At 44.2% G+C, this 24,537-nt stretch overlaps 1 protein-coding gene across 5 annotated transcripts in view; it reads left to right on the top strand.

Moving 5' to 3' along the window:
• The first annotated feature begins 11,315 nt into the window (after nucleotides 1-11,315).
• FAXC (failed axon connections homolog, metaxin like GST domain containing) overlaps nucleotides 11,316-24,537 on the top strand; it is a 76,006-nt gene continuing 62,784 nt past the window's right edge. For 3 of the 5 annotated variants that reach the window (XR_012378506.1, XM_073893689.1, XM_025860343.2), the window contains exons 1-2: nucleotides 12,266-12,603; nucleotides 17,941-18,076. Coding sequence is in view for 4 of the 5 variants with exons in the window: in XM_073893689.1 (XP_073749790.1) it covers nucleotides 12,338-12,603; nucleotides 17,941-18,076 (402 nt within the window). In the remaining variant the exon portion in view is untranslated. Of the gene's footprint in view, nucleotides 11,687-11,790; nucleotides 11,988-12,265; nucleotides 12,604-17,940; nucleotides 18,077-24,537 lie in introns of those variants that run through there. The other 2 variants (XM_073893692.1, XM_073893691.1) reach the window with 2 other exon arrangements.

The raw sequence follows: 24,537 nt of genomic DNA, 5'->3' as shown, positions 1-24,537 counted from the left end.
AACATTTCTTGAATGGAAGATCCCACACAAAGGAAAGCAGTGATTTAGGGGTCCTTATCAGAGTGGCCCACTTTAGGTGCAGGAAGTCAGGACTGTGGGGGGGAAGGGGAACAAGCTAAAAGAAACTTTCTACAAGGGGAAAGTCAGACAAATCCAAAATGTGAGACATATACAAGTTAACTGACCCAAACTGTGATGTAGATCAGTGCAATGCAAGAACTTTGATTGGATTCTGGATAGAACAGCAACAATAAAACAGCTATAAAATATTTTTGAGACAATTGCATAAATTTGAACATAGACTAGATCTGAGATAACTTTGTGGAATTATTATGAACTTTCTTATATGTGATAACATTGAGTTTATGAAAGACAATGTCCTTATTCTTAGAAACTGCATAGAGTTGGGAATGTAGGTACTGAAAAACAAGGTATCTGCAACTCACATTCAACAGGTTTGTTTAAAAATGAAAACAGGCCATATTGTTAGAAAAGGATGAGGGGAAAATGAGAACAGTTAGATAAAGACAGATTAAATACTTTTCAGGACTTTGGGAAAAACTGTATTTATTTAGGTTTTTGGGAGTGTATGTGTGCTTGTGTATAAACAGAGAAAGTATATGTAGTAACATTACTAACTGGTGAATTTTGGTGAAGGGTGTACTATTCCGTCAATTTTTCTGTAAGTTTGAAAGTCTCAGAATAAAAAGAGAAAATGTTAGTGATATTGTGATATTGAATTTGCCTAGAAAAGAAGTTCTGCTTCAATTAATGTAAATTCTGTCTCATACTGTTTTTTAAAAAGATTTCATAAGTAATATTGGCCACTTAAAGTAATCTTTTGCTTTTATGGAACGCCAGACCCTGTGCGAAGGGCTCTGCATGCATTATCTTATTTAAACTCCCCAGCAGCCCCGGGAGGTAGGGACGACCATCCACTCCACTCCCACAGGGCTGCTACATGTGTTCAGTGTCACACAACTATTAAGACTCAACCAGGATCTGAACCCAGGCAGTCTGATTCGTGAGCCTGTGCACTTCGCTACTCGTATACTTGTACTTGGTGTCTGTGCCATCACAGGGTCAGAGTAGTACCTGACCACACACATCGGCTTATCACATCTCTGAATTGTCCGAATGCAAGGGAACGTCTTCAAAGCATTTAAACCCAACAGAGCTTCACAAGGCTTACAGTCTGGGCTATTTGCCTCCATTCTCTTAGAGTGTCATTACTTTTCTATGGCTGAGCCAACTACATGCTACTAATTCTAATTTGATAAAATGCTTTAAAGACCCAGAATAAAATGATATCCTTACTTTCTATAGTATAGTCATAGGTTTTGCTATTCTATTAATGATAAATTGAGGAAAAGTATTAAAATACTACACATCAGAAATATCTCAGTCAAGCAAAAAAGTCAAAATGTTGGACACTATTTGAGATGTCTTTATGATGTGTACTAAGGACACTCACCAGGGCTTCTGTATATGGTTGACCTGCACCACACGGCACTGAGAGACATCAAATAGAGATTTAAAGAGACTGCTTGGTAACTAGGCACGGGGACAAGTTATGCTTCCTGGAAATATTTTTCAAACTTGGACTGGCGAGGTCCCTGCAATTCCATACAACATATTTTTATCATTATAGGCTTACAGAAATAGGCCTGAAAATCTAAGACTCCTAAGAAAATACTGATGTAGAAATAAAAATGGAAGGGCGCCTGGGTGGCTCAGTTGGTTAAGCAACTGCCTTCGGCTCAGGTCATGATCCTGGAGTCCCGGGATCGAGTCCCACATCGGGCTCCCTGCTCAGCAGGGAGTCTGCTTTACCCTCTGACCCTCCCCCCTCTCATGCTCTGTCTCTTCCATTCTCTCTCTCTCAAATAAATAAATAAAATCTTTAAAAAAAAAAGAAATAAAGATGGAAATGAGACCAAATGCAAGAAAGTGTTAGTATAACCAACACATAATCGCTTTTATTAACTTACAGTGTGACTTTATTAGGAGGGAGATTCTTCATTGATTATTACTCATGAGATGCAAATGGCATGCTAGCCTTCTCTGTACCAAGAAAAATAAATAAATAAAAAGTCCTGACGCTGAAGGTTTGCCTGGAAATCAAGCAAAATAATTTATTGTGAGTTCAATAAACCTCTTGTATTCCAGCAAGAAAAGGATGAGCCCTTATAAATGAGCCACTGTTCAGGAGCTGAAAGGCACCAGTTGGACCCAAAGAAAACAATATGTTCTCAAGATGATGTGGCAGAACTGAGAATGGGGTGGGGGGAGGACAGTTACAAGGTAAATATGGACACCAGATGTTTCCATTTTGCTCATTTTGAATTTTTCTTTCTTTTTTCTCTTTAATTTCTCTTAATTTTTTAAAGCTCCACTCCACATGGGGCTTGAACTCATGACCCGGAGATCAAGAGTCCCACACTCTTATCAACTGAGCCAGCCAGACACCTCTTGAATTTTCGTTTCTTGTTGACAGACGGAACCTAATGGACATAGAACTCACAGACATCAGGTGAGATCTCCATTCATTTTCCTTACTCTAAAACAGTCCCTGCAGTATCTGGGGTCTCCAGACAGGTTTCTGAGGTTCCAAAAACCCCTTGAAATAGGGAACAAAATTATTGGGGGGAGGTGCCTGGCTGGCTTAGTTGGTAGAGCATGCAACTCTTGATCTTGGGGTCATGAGTTCGAACTCCATTTGGGCATGGAACCTTTTTTCTTTTACCTTAAAAGAAATAAAAGTGTGTGTGTGCATGTACTTTTTTGCTAAGAACATCTCATAGCTCTAATCAGAGTCTCAAAAGTATTTATAACCACACAAAAAGGTTAAAAATTACTCTACTAAAATACTGCCATGGGAAATATAGTCTTTACTTGGCAGAGTATGTCAGGAAAAGAAAAATATGGTCATTCTATATTTTTGCCTGTAATTTGTAAAAGTGAACATGAAGGCTGTCCAAAGTTGTGAAAGGCAAAAACTGGGATATTTAAATTGCCTCATTTAGGTCAATTTTTTTTTTTGGTAGGCTCTACACCCAACGTGGGGCTTGAACTCATAACCCCTAGATCAAGAGTCACAGGCTCTACTGACTGAGCCAACCAGGTGCCCCATTTTTGGTCATTCTTTTTATATTGAATTGGAGAGATGTTTTGGGATTCTGTTCTTAGACTTAGTTTTGTCAGGATGGCATGGTGGAAGGCCAGCCTGAATTAATTAATAATCAGATTTATGCAGTGTTTAAAGAATTTCAACTCATAGGGGTGCCTAGGTGTCACAGTGAGTTAAGCATCTGGTTGTGATCTCAGGGCCGTAGGACTGAACTCCGTGTCAGGCTCTGAACTCAGCATGGAGTCTGCTTAAAAGACTCTCTCTCTCCCTCCCTCTGCCCCTCCTCCCCACTCTCTCTCTCAAATAAATAAATAAAATCTTTAAAAGAAAGAATTTCAACTCATAATGCTGATTTTAAATAGAGATAAATAGATTAATAGGTAGATGGCTAGGCGGATGATGGATGGATAGATAATAAATACTCAACTATGTTGTCAAAGAGCTTAAGGGAATGGCTTTAATCCAGTGGGATATCCAAGCAGCTCACCTCCCTGCCCTCAGCTACCCACTCCCTCACACATACCATGAGGTGGCACCCAAACCCACCTCACAGTGACCAGGCCTTTGCCCTTACAGGCCTTTGCTTATTTACTTGAGCACCCACAGACCTGGCAGTTTTGCACCCAGAACTTTCCCTGAGAACCAATCAAAGGAGGCTGAAAATTAACTCTTCCACAGGCAAATCTCTCTGTGCTCCTGAGATGACACCTTCCTTTGAAATTGATCAGTTCAGGCCCAGATGACTGGCGCTCCAGGGACCTGCTGCGGCCCAATGTTTTTGACATTCTTGTAGCCCAGTAAGGATCCCTGCTAACCATAGTCACTGACTGAGATTTGGATACCCCATACTGATTCTTTTCTACAATCTCTCCTTGAGACTCTTTCTTGAGTTCTTCTTGCCTGATTCTACCCCTCAATGCTCCCTTCTTCTAGACTTCCTGCTGCAACCTCTAGAAGCCCCATTTCATGATTTACTGATTACACTACTTCTCAAGTCTTCATTGAAATTTTCTTTACCTGCTACTTTACCTGGCTGCCCTCTAAGGATATGATTTCATCTGGAGCCATTTTGAGAGGAAGTTTCACATTCTCAGAATTGAGAGATGGGGATGTGTCATTTTTACTTGTGGCCATAACTCTTGTGTAAGAGCTCTTGCATCTCCAAGCTTCAAGTCTGGCTGTCTAGCCTCTCTTTCTCTATTGCCAACCACCTACTCCTCTCAGTTACAGCATCTCTTTTGTTTTTCCCTTTCTCATGTTCTCCTGTCTTCCTGAGAAACTCCAATGTCTAGGTGGATGCTTTGTGTCCTACCTCATCAGCAACAGGACCCTGTCTCTAGAGGTTTCTGCCTTCATGGACACACCTAGCACTTGAAGTGACCTAAGAATATCTGAAATTGTGGATTGAAACCCCCCACTCAGAGGAGGAAGTCTCTCTAAAACTGTGATAGAAAACCAAGAAGCCATAGAAGAAAAAAACTGAAAAATAACAAGCTGGGGAAAGTATTTGCAAATCAATTCACAGACAAAGAGTTGTTTTTCTCAATTAGAAGCTCATATAAAATCAATAAAAAGTACTTGTACCCAGTAAAAAATGAACAGTTCACAGAAAAGTCAATACAAATGCATTTTAAAGAAATGCACCCAAGTTCACACATAACAAGAGAAGCACAAATTTAAAGCCACAGTGAGACACTTTTCTCACCAAATTAGGAAAGATCAAACATTTAAGAATATGTTTGGTAAGGGTACATATAAGGAAACAGACACTTTCAAAACTATTGAGAATGTAAATTGCCCTCTATGAAGGGCAACATGGCAATATATATCAAAATTACAATGCCTGGCTCCTTTGAACCAAAAATTCCACTTCTAGAAATATATATGTATATGTGTGTGTGTGTGTGTGTGTGTGTGTGTGTGTGTGTGTATAACCACTATTTTCTATGCAGCTATAAAAAAAATCAGGAAGCTTAGAAGTTCTATATTTGAGATAAGAAAGAAAAGAAAGTAATGTGCAGGACAAGCAGTTAATGATGCAATTTTGTGCAAAAATACTTTAAAACAATATATACATACATGTATACAGGTACATGTATATACAGGAAATGCTTTTATAATGCATGGAATCTCTCTGGGAATAAACACAGAAGCTGACGGCTGTATTTGTCTCCAGGGAGGGGAACTGGGCAATGAGAATAAAGTTAGGAGGGAGTCTCTGTCTCTTAGAGCCCCAGCAAGAAACTGAAGTCACACTTGAAGTGGGCATTTTGAAGAGGGGCAAAGAAAGACTATTTACAAAACTGCAGCGCCGGGCGCCTGGGTGGCTCAGATGGTTAAGCGTCTGCCTTCGGCTCAGGTCATGATCCCAGGGTCCTGGGATCGAGTCCCGCATCGGGCTCCCTGCTCCTTGGGAGCCTGCTTCTCCCTCTGCCTCTCTCTCTCTCTCTCTGTCTCTCATGAATAAATAAATAAAATCTTTAAAAAAAAAAAAAACTGCAGCGCCCCAGGGCCGGCAGCCTCAGAAGTCATAACCACCCCTCCTGCTGAAGGAGAGGTGTATGGCCTTGGTTCCTGGAATCCACCGAAGGTGGCAATGTGGAGAGAGATGCCTGATCGGAGCCACGGCCCAGGTAACTGCAGAAGACCCGACGGCTTAGGCGTCCCTCCCTTGTTCTCCTCCTGTCTTCCAACCTCTGTCGTGGGGCAACCTGCATGCGGGACGTTCCAGTGCATACAACCAGAAGCCACGGTGTGAGGAGCTCACTGATGTCCTTCATGCAGTCCAGCCTTGGGGGCGAGGAGCAGGGTGGCGAAGAGTCAGAGCATATCTGGAGGCAAGGGGAGAGTATCTGGCACAGAGATCTTTTTGTTGCATTCTTCTTTGTAGCTGTTGAATTTTGTACCGTGTTCAAGTATTTATATTAAAAATATGGGCGCCTGGGTGGCTCAGTCATTAAGCGTCTGCCTTCGGCTCAGGTCATGATCCCAGGGTCCTGGGATGGAGTCCCACATCGGGCTCCCTGCTGGGCAGGAAGTCTCCTTCTCCCTCTCCCGTTCCCCCTGCTTGTGTTCCCTCTCTCGCTGTGTCTCTGTCAAATAAATAAATAAAATCTTTAAAAAAATAAAAATAGGGGCGCCTGGGTGGCTCAGTCGTTGGGTGTCTGCCTTCGGCTCGGGTCATGATCCCGCGGTTGTGGGATCGAGCCCCGCATCGGGCTCCCTGCTCGGCGGGAGGCCTGCTTCTCCCCCCCCCCCACTCCCCCTGCTTGTGTTCCCTCTCTTGCTGTCTCTCTCTCTCTGTCAAATAAATAAAAATAATAAAAAAAATAGCTAACATTTAAAAAAAATAAAAATAAAAATAAATCACACAATCTCTTTTTTAAAGAATAGACAACTATTTATTTCCCCCTCCAACTATCTATCATCTTTGCTTTCCTTTTCACAGCCAAATTCGTGGTGGGCGTTATCAACACTTACCATCCTTCCCTTCATTTTTCAAGCCCAGCTTCCGACCCCTTGACATTTGAATGTGCTCGGCCACCAAGGTCAGTAAGGTCTGTACTGCTGGCTAAATTTATTTTACTCTACTTTTGGGAGCATATAACACTACTGATCTCACTTCACCCTTTCTTGAGTCCTGTTGGTTTTTGCAGCCCGACACCCATCAGGCTTCCCTCTTGGCTTCCTCTCCTTCTCAATTTCCTGGGTGGGCCTCTCTTCCTTTGGCCACCCTCTAGACGTGGTGTTCTCAGGGTTCTGTCCTTGGCCCATTCCCCTCTCACATAGCGTTGACTCTCACATTCTCATGCCTACTCCCTTGTCTTTAATGTTCCCCAGCCATCTTAATCCCGGGCCCAAATCTTTTCTCAAAACCTCACACTTGGAGACGTCTCCACTTGGGCCTTCTACCAGCTGTCTGTTGGGGGCTGAATTGTGTCCCCCTAAAATCCATATGTTGAAGTATTTCAAAATATTGGGAGATAGGCCTTCAAAGAAGAAATTAAGGTAGAATGAGGTCATTAGGGTGGACCTAATCCAATATGACTGGTGTTTATATCCTCTTCTTATAAAAAAGAAGAGGACATTAGGACACAGACATACAGAGGAAAGACCATATGGGGTTGGGGTATAGGGAGAAGATGGCCATCAGAAGAAATCAACCCTGCACAAAACTTGATCATGGACTTCTAGCCTTTAGAACTGTGAGGAAATAAATTTCTGTTGTTTAAGCCACCCAGGCTATGGTACTTTGCTATGGCAGGCCTAGCAAACTCATGCACTGCTCAGGCTCAAATTCTCCCAAACCCTTCTTATGACCCTGCCCCTCACTCATCTAAGCCTGATTATTATTTGCATATATTTTCTCAGCACCAAATCCATTTTGCAGAAAATGTTTTCTAATAGTTGCATTAACGACGCACAAGGCCAGCCAATCAGAAAACAGATAGTCAAAGTCACTTTGTGGTGATATACTAGCTTCCAGCTCTAATGTCGGTGAGGATTTGGGATGCCTGGGTAGGGTAATGTTAGATCTCTTCTCCACAAGTCAAGCCAAGAAAGCAGAAGCTTTACAATAAAATCCAGGGTAACGTTATCAATTAAATTGTTTATTCTTTGAATAATATTTTAATTTTTAATATTTTAGAGATATTTTAATAAAATGACATCTTAAATTTTATAATGTAAAACCAGCAACAGTACCAGCATCACATCCACTTATTATTACCACAGCAGCAAGGTCTTAAATCTTTTAAGCTGTATTTTGAAACATGAAGTATAATATAAATTTTTTCAAGTATCAATGACATTTATAAAAGAATTGTATCCATTTGTTTATGCTCTTTGTGTTGGCACTTGAGAAAGTTGCTATGCTAACAGTAATCTCCCAGGATCCTCTGTCTTCTCCCCCTTCCCACTCCTACTCCCCTCCCCCACAACTCTCTTCCCCATGGCTTCCTCTCTCAGCTCCTAGCACTTGGACTAGGACCTCTCAAAAGTGATATGCATTCCTGTCTCTTCTAATTGCTCCTCTTGAGTCTTGATTCATTTTCTCTCCATGTCTGATTCTGCTGCACCAACCCTTTTATCTGTATGTCTGGTGCTCAAACTCATCAAGAACTGTGACTTGATTGGGCTGGTTTAGAACCATCCAACATGGAGTGTGTGTGTGTTGGGGGGGTCCTTTTGGGCAGAGTCTTTGATCCTCTTCATAAGCTGGTGGTCTAGACCACTTTTTTTATTATTTTATTTAAATTCAATTAATTAACATATAGCATATCATTAGTTTCAGGTGTAGAGTTCAGTTGGCTTAGACCACTTTTAATCAAAGTATGGTTTAGTCTTACCAGGAAGCTTGTTAGAAATGCAGAATTTCAGACCTCACACCAGAACTACTGAGTTAGAATTTGTATGTTAAAAAGATCCCAAGTGATTCATATGCACGCTAATGTTTGAGAAGAACTGATCTAATTGTCCCTTATTTGATCATCATGGCAGAGCTGCGGCTGATATACATATACAAGTTTGGGAAGCACCGATTTACTTGTCCCTTGTCATATCATCAAAGCCAGGCATAAATAGGCATGGCAGTATTAGCATAAGGAACTGTCTGAGCCCACCTTTCTCCAAAGGTGACAGTACAACTGGTAGGCATTTGAGGCTTTGTAGCTATCAGATTTAGACATAGTTCAGAATAGAATAGTGTAAAGACAGAATACCATGGACAGCGCTCTAGCCCTGCTACATGAGAGATATGTAGGTGGTGGAAAGCTCAAAGGGCTGCTGGTGTAAGACACAGTGGGTTTCAATTCTGGCTGTATCATTACCTAGCTCTGGGAATTGAACTTGTTAATTTACCCTCCTTAGCTTCACTTTCCTCATTTGTTAATGGGGATGGCAATACTTATTTACTACAGGTTGTTTTGAAAAGTTACTGAAAAAAATATCACCAGACAGGCAGGTCTGGTGTACAATAAATATTAGTCCCTTCCCTTTTCTTGTCTTGTAAAACCTCAATTGGAGTTAATAAAACAAAGTCCTTGCAAAAGAAAAATAACAAGATCCCTCTAGCTTGGAGCTAATGTCCATGGTTTTGACGCCGAGGCTATCAGAATTGGTGGCGGTCGTGGAAGAGGTGGACATCTGGCACCTGTAGTCTTCATACCATTTCAGGAGCTGAAGGAGCCCTGGGAGGGGAGCTGGAGGGCAGGCATACTTAGCTCTCTACACCTTCATCCTGCAGGACAGGGGTCCCGCACAGCCACTGGGGATTCAGCCTGGGATCTGGCCCTACAGAGGGGATTGTGAGAAGCCATTCTTTGGAAGACTCAGTTGTTGACCCAGGTCTGTTCAGTTCCCCTCTGGCTGTTAATTACACCACCACCACTCCCCTGGAGCTGAGCCCCTGCCTCTGAGCCATAGTCTTCCTTCTCTTTATGGGTGGGTTGCATCACTTTGTGGAGCAGCTTGGCCATGTAGGGCTTGTCTTAGTTAAGCCTTGCATGGCTGCTGTGCCTTCACGGCTGTAGCTGCTTTCCTTGTTCCCCATAGCTTTGTTCTGACATTCTCATACCAAAATTTTGTCCACTTCTTATGTCTACTGACTCCTCAGAGATTACTCTGCCTCCTTTCACTTTTATACAAGCTGAGTTTTAACAATCTCTCTTCTATGCCACAAGTCTAAAGGCTAAATTTTAATCTGCATCAGATTAAGATTATATTTTAGCTTTTCTCGTGAAATTTTATTTTATTTACATGTGTATCTAAAAGATGTTCACTTCAGGGCGTCTCTGAAATTTTATTTATTTTTATTTTTTTTTTAAGATTTTATTTATTTATTTGACAGAGAGAGACACAGCAAGAGAGGGAACACAAGCAGGGGCAGAGGGAGAGGGAGAAGCAAGCTTCCCGTGGAGCAGGGAGCCCGATGCGGGGCTCGATCATGACCTGAGCCGAAGGCAGGCGCTTAACGACTGAGCCACCCAGGTGCCCCGTCTTTGAAAATTTAAACCACATTTGAACTGAAGACGAGGTAATGCTCAAAGATGATCTGATAGGACCAGGAAGCAGCAGTTGGCCGGGCTTCCATGAGTGGGTGGGCAGGTCTGCCTACCAGAAGAGCTGTGAGAGTAAAATGCAGCTAGTGGCTCTCTGGGATCAAAACATTAAATTCATCTGGTTTCTAACTTGTTTCCTGGACATGGAGTTTGCCAGTATTGATTCTCCCTTTTGCCTTCCATATTGCTTCACTGCACGTGATTTATGCTCATCCCCAAGACTGAACCTGGACACTCAGGCAAATAATTCAGTACCAAATAACAAATGGTCACTCTTTAAATATTGGCTCAACATCTAATGAGAGCAAAGACTTAGTGCTATGTGGGAAGGGCACAGAAGAACGAAGAATCGCTGGTGCAGAGCTCCTTGTCCCATCTCTGCACAGAACATTTCTTTCTTTCTTTAAGTTTATTTATTTAAAAAAATTAAAAAAATAAAGTTTATTTACTTAAGCAATTGCTACACCCAACGTGGGGATCAAACTCACCATCTGGAGATCAAAAGCCGCATGCTCTACCCACTGAGCCAGCCAGGCATGCCGGCCGGGAGAATTTCTGCACTGATCCCAAACTGGCCAGCTCTGCTTCCTGAAGCCTTCTAGTCCCTCCCCCTGGAAGAATCTGGTGACCACCTCTGTCACTCCAGCAGGCCCTTGGGTTCCATTCCTTAAAACCTGCTTATGGGAATTTCGCTTCCAAGCGCACACACTACTTCTCCCACACAGGTCACGTGTGCGGACACAGTGGTGAATGGGACCCCGAAGGTGCTGGTGCATGGCTAGTACCTTCCGCCGTATCTCCTTCATGGTGGCCAAAAGCCTGTATTTTAGGAACGTGACAACATTCACTGCTGTTCTAAGGGGCTGGTGTGGTAACGCAAGTAGAAACGGAGTCCTCCTTTACCCCAGTGTCTGCCCCCTGACGCTAAAGCCTGGATATACCCATCCTTTCACCTTTGGAGTTATAGATAAATTCCCTACTTGATTTTTTTTTTTTCAGTTCCTCCAAACAATTTTAAGCTATTCACGCTCTTGTTAAAATTCGTGTGTGTATCATAAAACTATGAAACATGGCCCTATTGTTTGGACTTACTAACTTTTCAAAATGAATTTAAAAATGAAGTTAAAGGAAAAAAATTGAACACACACACACGCCACATTTTCTGCACCGAAAGAAAAGGAAAACAAACCCAAACACCCCACATCTACGAGTTCCCTGATACTGATTTCAAAGGGGAAAGACTTGAGCTGGGTCTGTCAGAGGGGCAATCTCTCTAGAGTACATTTTTGTTGTTATTTGTCAAACCAGACATCTCTCCGTGAGCACACGGCCAAGACCCAGATAACTGTGCACTGTAATAAGAGTGTTTTTATAAATTATGCAAATACACAGCGCTTTCCTGATGGCCAGAACAATCTAATTGCCGACCTTGATCCGGGCCCTCGTTCCCTGCCCCCGCCGGGTGGCGTTTCCTGCCTGCCCCTCGGCGCGGCCTCAGGTGAGTCCCGCGCGCTCCGCGCTCTCGGGCCTGCGGGAGGGGCTGCAGCGACAGCGGAGGGCGGGCCGGGGCTCGGGGGCCGGGGTGGGGGGGGCGGACGGAGATCCGGGCCCTGACTGCAGCTTCCTCCCGGTGGAGCCGCATTTCCAGGCACCTCCGCAGCCCTAGCCCTAGCGCGCCGAGCCGTTCCCGGCCGTGCCGCCTGGAGGCGCGGAGCCCGCCGGGCGCGCCCAGCCCTGCAGCTCCGGCCGGGGCGGAGGCCGCCGGACCGCGGAGATGCGGGGCGGGGGCAGGGCGCGGGGTAGGTGACTTTATCCCGCCTCTGTTTCCCTGCCCCGGGGAGCAATGACATCACGCGGCCTTCTCCAGGCGCCGACACAAAGAGCGGCGCGGAGAGGCCGCTGCGGGGGGACCCGGCGGCCGCCGCTGCCGCCCCGGGTCCTGGGGCCCCGCCGGCCAGGCCCGCCGCCCGCGGCCCGCGCCCTTCCTGCTCCTCCTCCTCCGCCGCTGCCGCCGCCGCCGCCTCGGTCGCCGCCGCCCGCGCCGCCCGCGCCCCCAGCGCGCCGCTGAGCCCGCGCCGGGCCGCTCCGGCCCCATTCCCATGCGGGCGGCGCGGGCCCTGGGAGGGGCGCCCGCAGCCAGCCGCGCAGCATGCACTGGGGGGTTGGCTTTGCCTCGTCCAGGCCGTGCGTGGTGGATCTGAGCTGGAACCAGAGCGTCTCCTTCTTCGGCTGGTGGGCCGGGTCCGAGGAGCCCTTCTCCTTTTATGGGGACATCATCGCTTTCCCTTTGCAGGATTACGGTGGGATCATGGCAGGGCTGGGCTCCGATCCCTGGTGGAAGAAAACACTTTACTTGACCGGGGGAGCTTTGCTGGCCGCAGCTGCGTATCTGCTCCACGAACTCCTGGTCATTAGGTGAGCCGGAGAGAGGGCCCCGCGCAGGGGCGCCGAGAGGGGCACCTGGCCAGGGCAGGGCTGGCGCGAGGGGGGACCGTGCCAGCCTCTCGGTCACGCCGTGCAAATGCCCAAGAATCCTGCCCTTACCTTTCCCTAGAGGCAGTCCGTGGTCACCTGGCCTGAGGGGCAGTTTCGAGTTGACAGGAGAATTAAACTGGTAGTGGGAGGGGAAAACATTTGTGTCCCAGTGTTTTGGTGCTAAAAAGCAAAAATTCTCCGGGTTGTTGTGGAGCAAGAGTCTATTAGGAAATGCCCTTAGTAAGATCCTAAGTGCAATGTTTGCAACAATAGAATGAGGCCTGAAAAAAAAAATAGAATGAGGCCTGGTAGAGATACTAAGTTACACTTTCATGAAATGCCTTGTTTGTAGGTAATAATGCCAGAATATTAACCACTAACCTTATCTTTTAAAGGTTAGTTCTTCACTATCCCTCCCCAAATTTCAATATCATCAAAAAGCTGAAATTGCAAAAGCTCCAGAGACCTCTGGGTCCCTGTTAAAGAGCCATGGCCAAGTAGAGTGCTGTGCAGTTTTGATGCAGCCTTAACCTGGTTATCGGCTGCTCAGGTATTTCAAGCTAAGCACCATCGTGGGGTTTCAGTGCCATTGTTGTGCGAGCAGTGAGAGATCCGAGGACCGGACGAGCACAGGGGCGTGTTTGACAAGAACACGGGAGGCACCCAGTGCCGTAAACAGTTGCATAGGCTGCCTGCCGCAGAATGTTTACAGACCTGACTTGGAAATGCCAGAAAATGGAGGCCCCTACTGTTGGTACATCCAGGAAGACATGAGATCTTTCTTTGAGTAGGGTAATACCATAGGCTTCTGGGATGGGCCTTTGGCTCACTGATAACATCAATTTATGGTTAAAATTTCCATGCGTTGGAGCCATATGTCCCTGGGAGATGACCAGAAGTGGGCAGTTCTCAATAGCTCAATATATCCCTGTTGGCCAGTATTTTTTAAGTAGTGACAAATGTGTTCCACACTGCCTTTTTCCAGGAGGGGATCCTACACAATAGCTTATAAACAAAGACAGTGATCGGTGACCTTTAACAGGCCTGCAGGGATTCCAGGACATTGTGACAGGCTAACTTAGGTATTTTGAATATTTCTAGTCTCCGAGAGGGTGGGAAATCATTTAGGTCTGAGGAAATGTATTGGCTTTCACTATTATTTAGCCATAATTGAGAAGTTTTATTTTAAGCTTATTAGGTACCCTGAATTCTCTCACTTAGCAGGTGGCTTGAATCATCTAGTCGAACCACATAAAGATTTTTAAAGTGAATTTAAAGTGAATTTCTCTAGATTATTTCCTATTTTTGCTAGTTTTAGAACTTGATTTCAAGTTAGATTTCAAGCTGTATGAAAAAACCAAAACATTTGTGCAGTACTTTAAATGGTAACCCAGTTGTTTCTCAATTATATTCCAGTCCAGAACCTTTTCAGGATCCAGGACCATGTGGCTTCTTGCCGGTTTAACACTTTGTGGAGGGTGTGAAGGCACCATAGGACCAAGTCTAAACCTTGCTTAAATGACCTTGCAGAAATAGCAAGGAGCCCAGAGCTCATCCAGGGAACAGGCCACGCCCTGGCAGGTGTGGTCTCTGGACACAGAAGAGCCCTCTGCCCACAGATGTGTCCTTCCCCACTTAGCACACTACTTGGATACTTCTTTAGATTGGGACGTTTTTAATCCTTGGTTTGTTCACTTTTGTTTCTTGACAGATGTCTAAAGCCTGGGTAGGAAATATGTTATAATGGAGTAGAAAACCCTGTTATAAGGCAAATAATAAAAATGGCTGCCCACTTTTGATCTCTTAGTAGGGACTCTGTATAGAAGTGCTTTACTTGCATTTATCCCTCTCAACTATGGTTGGATGCTTGATTTCCATTTCATACAGAAGGCATTTACAACTGAGGGAGGGAGGTTAAACCACTTGCCCAAGATCACACAGCAAGAGTAGTAGGATCCAGACCTGGGAATGTGTGTGTGCGGAGTCTGCATTTTTTTTCCACTGCCTCCTAGAAAGTACCAATGACAACATAAGCCTGGCTGGAGGGAGACGAAGAGAAACGTAAAGAATTGGGACATGGCCCAGGGAAGACAGGCCTGTGGCAGGGACCTGAGTTTTTGACAGCCTCTAGGGACACAGAAAGACAGGGGGAGAAAGACTGAGCAAGTTCTGGGACTGTAAGTCAGAGGTGACATGACAGAGACTTCCATTTAGGGCGAAATCTCAGTGTCAGGTGTCTCTGTAGTTTAGGCAAAACAAAACAATCCAGAATCTGCAGGAGGGAAAACACACCTTGAAATGATCACAGTGTCTGAGGTCACGGACAAAGGTAAAGTCTTTACCACTCAACTTGGATTTTCTGCGGGAGAGACTTAACCTGAGTGTGTGGCCATGTGTCTAGCGTGTAAAGCAAAGTTGACTGGTGGGAATTACTTAGGAAGTTTCATTAAGGAGTATAACCAAAGGAGGTATTTTGAATTTTATGACTGCTTTTCCCATGGCAGTATTTTTAACCAAATATTGTCTCAACCCTCTACTTTACTTCCCCTGAGTGGTGACAGCCTAGCAGCTATCTTAAATTCAATCCATTTGAGAATGCGTTGTTTGTAAATTGAATGACTAAATAATGATTGTGTTGTTGGTAGCTCTTTTGCACTTTGGGCCCTTGGGCTCAGCCTGTCCTAGAGAATTTAGGGACTCAGAGCAGCCCCCAGGTCAACCAACATCTGACCTCCATAAACCAATGGCTGCTCAGCCGCACACAGAGGCATAGTCATCCGTGATATCCGTCATGATGGGAGTAAGGGCTAGTCTTGCTGTTGTGTACGTGTTCTCTTATATAACCCTCATTATATAGTCACTTTAGAAAGTACAGCTGTCCAGGTATTTTAAAAAATACCTGCTCCTCTGATTCTTCTACATTAGAGAGTAGTTTCTGATGTGTGGAAGGAGGGCTCTGAAGCCAGAGTGGGTCCACATTCATTTTGCTTATTTTAACCATGTAACCTTGGAGATAAGAAGCTTCTTGGCTACTTGGTTTTCTCATCTGTAAAATGGGGGTAATCATAGTAGCCTGCCTTATGGAGTTGATTGAGTTAGCACGTGTGAATTGCTTAGAACAATTTGACACGGAAGTGAGCATTTGATAAAAGTTGGCCATCATTGGCTATCAAAACTTCCTTTGGAAAGTTCCAGGCTTGAGTGGCCTGAGTCAAACTGGCTGTTTTGACAGAATTAACTGAGAAATTGCCCATTTCAGGGTGTTGAAGGGGCTTAAGGGCTTGGGATCTGGAGCTAATAATGACCTGATCTTACAGTGATACTCCTTGGACAAGTTATTTAATCTCTCTGAGCTTCAGTTTCCTTATCTACTGTATAGTATAATACACTGAATTCAAACTATAACAATATCCACACTATGGTGTTACTTCAGAATGAAATAAATTAATATGCATCATGTATACGAAGTCACTGGCATATGCTTGTCACATCCATTCTTAATATGATATGGCCCAAGTTAACCATTAGAATTAGATATTTCTGGCCAGCGGAGCAGAAGATTTTACATTTATCTCCTCTCTTTCCAGTTCTTAAATTTTTGCTTGGCTGCTTTACATGAAAATACCACTCTGTGACTTGATTTATTGGACTGGACAAAATCAGTTAATTGTCAAATCTAGTTTGTGCTCTCTGGGAACAGTCTAAGACGCTTCTTAATTTTAATATCTGACCTCCCCAACATTTCATCTAAATGAAAGTCTTTGTTTTATATAGCAAATATTGCCGGAAAACAGCAAATATTTTTGTTCTTTTGACTTGAGCGGTGTTTTCCAAGTGACTCATTCTGAACTCTTTAAGTGGAATGGGCACTCTGGTGGTAAACTTCTCCGAAAGAGTTGGTTTTACTGAATGCAGATGCCGCAGGAGGTGAGCTCCATGGGCTGATGATACAAAGAGCTTGCCCTTGCTTGGGTGGAAGTAGGTTAAACTGGGAGTAATGTGAGGGAACCAGAGGCTCAGGGAAGGCCCAGGGGAAGAGTGAGGTCTATCTGACTGGGAAGTGGTTGGGCCGAGCGAAAACGGGGAATTGCAAATGGTTCCTGAGGGTGGTGTAGTAGGAGTGACGCTGTGGGGGATGATGAGATAGTGTAGTTTAAGGGGATAAGACCGTATCTCTGTGAATGAGAATAGATTTCTACCATTCTTACACGCTGCTTGATAGCTCCACAAATACTTACTGATTTTTAAAATTTAATCCTCATGCTAATTGATGCCGAATTGGTACTGCCCTCACTTTCTGTGGGTGGGAGGAAGAGAGGCCTAGGGTAACGTGGCCGGTAGGAAGCAGGGCTTGGATGTGACCCCAGGTGTCCACACTTGGAATCTAGCATTTTCTCTATTATACGGTGACCATTGAAAAGCTGTACCAGGGAAATCCTCCCACCCAAAAAAGTAGCCAAGGGAAAGCTAGACATGTGGCTGAGACAGAAGAAAGAGAAGAAGCAGGGGTATTAAGTTACATGCTGTGTGTCTAGAGCAGGGACCCTGGGAAGCTAGAGAAGATGAAAGAGAGCCCAGAAACCAGCTTCCTTGGCATCACACGGATGAAAGGCCAGGTGAGGGCACACATAGTTTGGAAGGGTCTCAGATTCCCTGCAGACTTGGTTCCTAGCAGAGTAAGCCTGTGCTGTTATTCCTGGGTTCTAGGGACAGTTTCATGTTACAGTCCAGGTGTCAAGAACGTAGACTCGCTTGCCTGGTTTGGTCCAGGGTGTGCCATTTATTAGAAAGGTGACCTTGGGCAAGGCAATCTCTGTCTCAGTTTCCTCATCTATCACCCATGGATAAGAGTAGTAGCTCCCTCATAAAGTTACTGTGAAGATTAAATGAAATAATACCTATGATGCCCTTAGAACAATGCCCAACACCCAGGAAGCACACACTGTCATTTTTAGCCCTTCAGCTTGTGCCTGGCCACTAAGCATTGCCTGCTGGAGAAGGGGTGGGCCTGTATTACAAAGTATTCTTCCTGCCCCCATGGGCTATAGTTAGCCGACATAGCTACTCTCTAAGCCCTTGGGGTCACCGTGATCATTTGTAAGTTTCTCTCATGTTTGGGCTAAGCCTCCACTCTGCTCCTGGGTGAGGTGAGCCCCCGTGACAAACAGATCTGCTTGTTCATGGAGGAGCTACAACCCACCAGGGACCTCCGGGGAACTCAGGGAATTGAATGTGTAACACGTGGATTGTTCTTTATTTCTGTTTTGGTTTTGGCAGGAAACAGCAAGAGATTGACTCCAAAGATGCTATTATTTTGCATCAGTTTGCAAGACCTAACAATGGTGTCCCCAGTTTGTCTCCTTTCTGTTTGAAAATGGAAACTTACTTAAGGATGGCTGACTTACCCTACCAGGTACTTGTGTACAAACATGTCTTATTCTCATGACAGTAACATCAGAGGGGGAGTTCCTCATCTCACACGGTGGGAAGGGCTTGCTCTTGGTGGCCGAGGAGTGGGTATGAAATTAGCAGTGCCTGGTCCTTAGCACATACTTAGGAGAGCCTGGATTCTAGGGTCTGTTGGTTTTTACATCCAGTTTAATGGGGGATCCAAAGGGTATGGACTTCTGTAAGTTTCAGGGTCATGGTATTTTTTTTCCTGACATAGATTAGGCCTTGTTTAAGCTTGGATAGACCTCCTGGGCAGCTATTAATAAAGGTGGGGTACCATTGCTCCCTGTGGTTTTTTCCTTGAGATTTCTGTTTGATAGCATTATCTTTTGTCTCTCATGAATCCTAGGGGGCAGAGCACCTGGCAGGCCACCAGGGAGCTAGTTGTAGATTTTGTGAGAGCTTTTCCACAGTGCTCCATGTTCTGCTTGGGTGGCTTTCAGGGAAACATTTGTTCATTTCTGCATTCAAGAATGAACAGAGGAATGTATTTAACAGTATCCATTCTTCTGTGAGCTGTGTCTCACAAATTTGGCAGGTTGTGTTTTCATTGTTATTCAGGTCTATGTATTTTTAAAAAATTTTTTCCCTTTTTCTTTTTCACCTGATATCTAGCTATGTATACAAGTTGGTAAAGCTTTGATTTTTGTTAATTGTTTTTTAATTTTGTGATCAGAGCAGACAGTCTCTGTGATATTGAGTCCTTGAAATTTACTGAGGCTTTAGCCTAGAGTGTGGCTAGTTTTTATGATGTTGAAAATCATTCCATATTCTCCGTTTGGGTGAAGAGCTCTCTAGATTTACTTGCTTGAACATGTGTTTAGTGGATTATTTAGCTCTTGTGTATTTCTGCTTATTTTTTGTTTGCGTGTTCTAGCAGTTTCTGAAAGGAGTAGATTTAAATATCCACGGGTATTTGTTGATTTATCTTTTCTTCCTGCCATCCTCTCAGTTCTTACTTTATTTTTTTTTTTTTAAAGATTTTATTTATTTGACAGAGAGACACAGCGAGAGAGGGAACACAAGCAGGGGGAGTGGGAGAGGGAGAAGCAGGTTTCCCGCGGAGCAGGGAGCCCGACACGGGGCTCGATCCCAGGACCTGGGACCATGACCTGAGTCGAAGGCAGACGCTTAACGACTGAGTCACCCAGGCGCCCTCAGTTCTTGCTTTATGTAAGAGATCATATGGTTAGGTAGATATAATGTGAAAGGTCACATTTGTACTCTTTTGTTTCTTCTCCCAGTATATATAGCACATGGCTGTGTCCCCTGCTTTTTTTTATTTCTTGAATTTTATGTTGTCAGATATTGAGATTGATTCTCCAGCTCTCTTTTGGTTCATATTTGCTTGGGATACCTTTCTCCATCCTCTTTGTCTTTCCTTTGTGTGTACCTGTCTCTCACAGGCAATGTATTACTTGTAGCCAATCTAAGAGTCCTTAATTGGACTGCGTTTTTTTCATTCACGCTTGTGATTATTGTTTAACTATGAGTTATCTCTAACATCTTTATTTATTTATTTATTTTTTCTAACACCTTATTTAATATTTTTTTCTCCTTATTATATTGGTTTTTAATTTTTTTTCTCATTTCCTGCTTTGTAATGGATAGATAAAAAGAAACTTTCTTACCATTTAAAACAAATTCTGTTTTTGTTGTTATAGCGGTTGCTCTTAAGATCCACATTGGCGTTTATTTTTCCCTATTAACATTTCTCAAATGCCATCTTGGTCCTCTGATAATACAAGGATCTTACAGGTTCATGTGAACCTTGGGTCTCTTTTTTCCCAGCCCTGATCCCAAGTGTGTTGTTGTTATCTAATGTTTTTAATTCTGGAATTTTGGAAATCCTTTCCTTTTTTTTCCTGGTTCTTTTTTAGGCAACAAAGCTTACTAAGTTTTTGACCAGCCTTATGTCCCATGTGTCTTCTCCTCCGGGATTATTTATCCTTGTATTTGAGCACTTTCTTGTTGCATACTTTCAGATTGAGCCTTTATGCAGCAAACCTCCAGTGGCTTTGCACGCCTGATGACGTTTTTATTTTGCGCTCACATTTGAAATGTCTGCGTTCAAAGTTCTTTTCCTTCAGTGCCTTTTTTTTTTTTTTTAAGATTTTGTTTATTTATTTGACAGAGAGACACAGCGAGAACAGGAACACAAGCAGGGGGAGTGGGAGAGGGAGAAGCAGGCTTCCCGCCGAGCAGGGAGCCCGATGCGGGGCTCGATCCCAGGACCCTGGGACCATGACCTGAGCCGAAGGCAGACGCTTAAGGACTGAACCACCCAGGCGCCCCCCTTCAGGGCCTTAAGAATATCACTGCCTTGCCTTTCTGCATCGTTATTGCAGATGCAGAAAAATTTGATGTTAGCCAGATCTTTTGCTCTCTCTTTCTTTCTGGAAGCTTTTAGAATTTGCATTTAATTTCAGTATACTTAAATTTCACTATGATGTGCCTTGGTGTGGGTCTTTATTTATCTTGTTTGGTCCTTTCTAAACTCTTGTGGTATGAAGTCTTGAATCTTTTTTTTAGTTCTGAGGAATTATTAATTTTCTCCAAATACTTCCTTTTCTTTTTTATTTGTTTTAGCCTTCTTCCTTCTTGTCCGCTATTATCTGGACGCTGAAATCTCTGCTTTTATTTTCTCTATCTCTGAATGTATTCCTTCTAGGTGGATTCGTCTTCCTGACATTCCATCCCGTCTCTCTGTTCTCTTATGTCCACTGTGCTGCTTATCTCTTGTGTTCAACTTCTGTATTTTTCTTCGTAATATTTCTCCATGATTTGTATTACAATTTCTTCTTTTATACCTTAGAGGATCTCTATTATGCTAATTAAAATTGGTCTGTCCCCATAATCCTGCTTCATGGTGTAGACATTCCGTCTGATGCGGTCGTACACGTCCCGTGTCGACTTGGGTTTGAGATTTCCTTTTCCCAGAGATGTCCACTTCCCTGCCCGGAGGTTTGTATGGGGCAAGGGCCAGAGCTTACGCTACAGGTTGGTGCCTCTGAGGGGATGTAAGAAAAGTAAGAGGTGAGCCCAGGCACCCCCAAACCACTATGGTCCCTCTGGTTTGTTGCCCCTCCTCCAAGTGGCTCTGACTGGTCAGGGCTTCACCTGTAAGCTCTGACAAAGTGGCGGCACCGGGAGGAGGGTTCTCCCTTGCTTGTAACAGAGCAGCTGGGCCAAGCTCTTGGCTGCCCGGAGAATGTTAACCCTGCAGCTCCCGGTGCCCCATGGCCTGTGGTTTCTGAGCCAGTTTCTCTGCAGAAGAGGGGATGGGGCAGCAGTGACCCTCCTAAGGCAGTGCTGGGATGAGATGAGTGGCAGCCTCTTGGCTCGGTGAGTGCTATTATGGAGGCGCCACTGGGGAAACGATGGAGTGGCACCTAACGGGACAGCGGGTGCAGGGCTCTGGGAGGGCACGGCGTGTTTGGGGACCAGAACTGGGCCTGGGAACTGGAATTCAAGGGCTGGCACTGGAGAGAGGAACACAGCAATTATTTAGGACTTTCTAAGCCAGGAATAGAGGAGAAAACAGCACTGAAGACAGACAAAGCTTGAAGCATCTAGATGCAGTGGGTCAGATCGGAAAGATCATTGTTGAGCTTGGTGTTGCCAGCCAGCGCTGGAAGATACGTGTCACTGAGGGGCTCCAGCAGCTGTCTCTGTGTCACCATCACTCTTGACCCAGTCCTATCAGTTAGCTTGACAGCTTTGGGGCAGTTAGGGCGCCGGGATTGAATTCTGTGCTCTGTAGTCTCTGAGGGCTTTCTAGATCTCTTGCGCCCCCTCCCCTTGATGAAGCCATTGCGCCGGTTGCAGGGGCCAGCCCAGCTGCCATGCTGTGCCTGCCCTGTCCCCTCTTGCCTGTAAGCTTGCCAGTCCTGCCAGTCCTGCCTTTACCAGCAGCCCAGCTACCTCTGCTCATGTCGCAGAGCAGCTGATTTTAGTGCGTGTGACTGGAGCTGCGGGACACACGTCTCACCAGGAGCCTGAAGCTGGTGCAGAGGCCTTGGGGGAGGTGACCACTTACTCCCTTGCAGAATTATTCTTTCTTGTTTAGTACATATAATATTTTTCTCTATAATGTATGTATTTTAAAAGAAAGGTGTAGGCGTGATTTTTCTTCTGTGAGGTCTCTGTGGAAAATAAATGGAGGGGGTGTTCAGCTCAGGGCAGAGATTTGTAAGAGAAAAATGGTTCTGTAGTTTAGAAGGCTGCTCTGTGCCTGCCACGGGTGCCTTGGGACCTGTGTGCCCTCAGTGAGGGTTTGGCTTGATGCAGGTGGTGCCTGGGAAGTGCTGGGGGGGGGGGGGGGGGGCGCATCCCCTGTGCTCAGTGGTACTGAGGCATTTTGTCGGAGATCCAGAGAGCTCTACTCTCTGCCCCTTCTTTGCCCTGTGCCCTGAAAAAGAAAAGATTAAAATGCCATATTTCTAAGAGCATGACTTTATATTTGAATTTTTTTTTTTTTTTGCATTTTAACCAAAGAGAGACTGGAATAAATATTTGTTGACCATTAGTAGAAACCAAAAGGCTTTTTTTTTTTTTTTTTTAAACCCTGATCTACGGGTCCAGTTACTATCTTTCCATCTTTTTAAAATCAGAATACACAGTAGGTCAATTTTGAAAACTTTTCATTTTGTACTAATTATAGATTCATAGGAATTTGCAGAAAAGGTACAAGGAGGTCCTGCAGATATGGTTAATTTTTTTTTTCAAAACGAAAATATCTTTACCTTTTTTTTCTGATTACATATAGATGATGTATGGTCCTTATAAGAATTTCAAACAATACCCAGAGTGTAAGTGGGAAGTGAAAATCACCTGGCATCTTTTTTTTTTTAATTTTTCTATTGTTATGTTAATCACCATACATCATTAGTTTTTGATGGAGTGTTCCATGATTCACTGTTTGTGTCACCTGGCATCTTATTAGCTAGAGATTGCCATCACTAATACTTTGGGCCACCCTTCCATACATTTCTCCAGACACACACGAAGATGCCTACATCGTTTGCCGTAACTGGTTGTATTAAGAAGCCTGTATTTTACACAATAACTTTTTTTACTTTTATTTATTTATTTATTTATTTTTTAATTTTTTTATTGTTCTGTTAATCACCATACATTACATCATTAGTTTTTGATGTAGTGTTCCATGATTCATTGTTTGTGCATAACACCCAGTGCTCCACGCAGAATGTGCCCTCTTTAATACCCATCACCAGGCTAACCCATCCCCCCACCCCCCTCCCCTCTAGAACCCTCAGTTTGTTTTTCAGAGTCCATCGTCTCTCATGGTTCATCTCCCCCTCCGACTTACTCCCCTTCATTCTTCCCCTCCTGCTATCTTCTTCTTCTTTTTTTTTTCTTAACATATATTGCATTATTTGTTTCAGAGGTACAGATCTGTGATTCAACGGTCTTGCACAATTCACAGCGCTCACCATAGCACATACCCTCCCCAATGTCTATCACCCAGCTGCCCCATCCCTCCCATCCCCCACCACTCCAGCAACCCTCAGTTTGTTTCCTGAGATTAAGAATTCCTCATATCAGTGAGGTCATATGATACATGTCTTTCTCTGATTGACTTACTTCACTCAGCATAACACCCTCCAGTTCCATCCACGTCGTACAATAACTTTTTTTAAATATGAGAAAGAAAAAGAAAGAAAATGGCTCATTTGGAACTCTCTGCTCTGGCTTTTAGCCCTAACTTTTTTTTTTAAGATTTTATTTATTAGAGAGAGAGAGAGCACTAGAGAGAGAGAGAGAGAGACAGAGAGCTAGTACGAATGGGGAGCAGAGGGAGAGGGAGAAGCAGATAGTCTGCTGAGTGGGGAGCCCGCCGTGAGGCTTGATCCCAGGACCCTGGGATCATGACCTGAGCTGAAAGCAGACGCTTAACTGACTGAGCCACCCAGGCGCCCCCAGCCCTAACTTTTGATTGTTCTATTTATTTGCTGATCTTGTCTGTCCCCCACCCCACCCCCGTCTTTTTGTGTTAAAATTTTCTAAGCTACAGACAAGTTAAAAGCCTAGCACTGTGAATACCCACATGCCCTTCACCTAAATTCACCAATTATTGCCTTTTTTGCTTTACTTCTCTTTATATAAAACATCATGAACAATTTTTTTATGAATCATTTGAAAGTAAGCTGCAGAAATCATGACACTTCACCCCTTAATACTTCAGTATGCATCTCTTTTTTCTACAAAACTACAACACATAGTTGTAATGTGAAGTGCTCCATTTTTTCCTTTTTATATGGGAGAAACCCAGTTTTCCCTATTGTGTGTTTCTTTCCTGTGAGTCTCCTTTACTGCTAACATAAAACACTTCATTTCTGACACTTCTGGTCACCAAATGTGTGGACGTTTTCCTCCACACCAGGCAACTCTCTGTGACAC

Source organism: Callorhinus ursinus, unplaced genomic scaffold (genome assembly GCF_003265705.2).
Source record: "Callorhinus ursinus isolate GAN/ISIS: 27379988/994484 unplaced genomic scaffold, GSC_fseal_2.0 scaffold6, whole genome shotgun sequence".
NCBI classification, from domain to species: Eukaryota; Metazoa; Chordata; class Mammalia; order Carnivora; family Otariidae; genus Callorhinus; species Callorhinus ursinus.
Note: the sequence above shows the minus strand (reverse complement) of the source record. Positions and strands in the feature narration are given on the sequence as shown.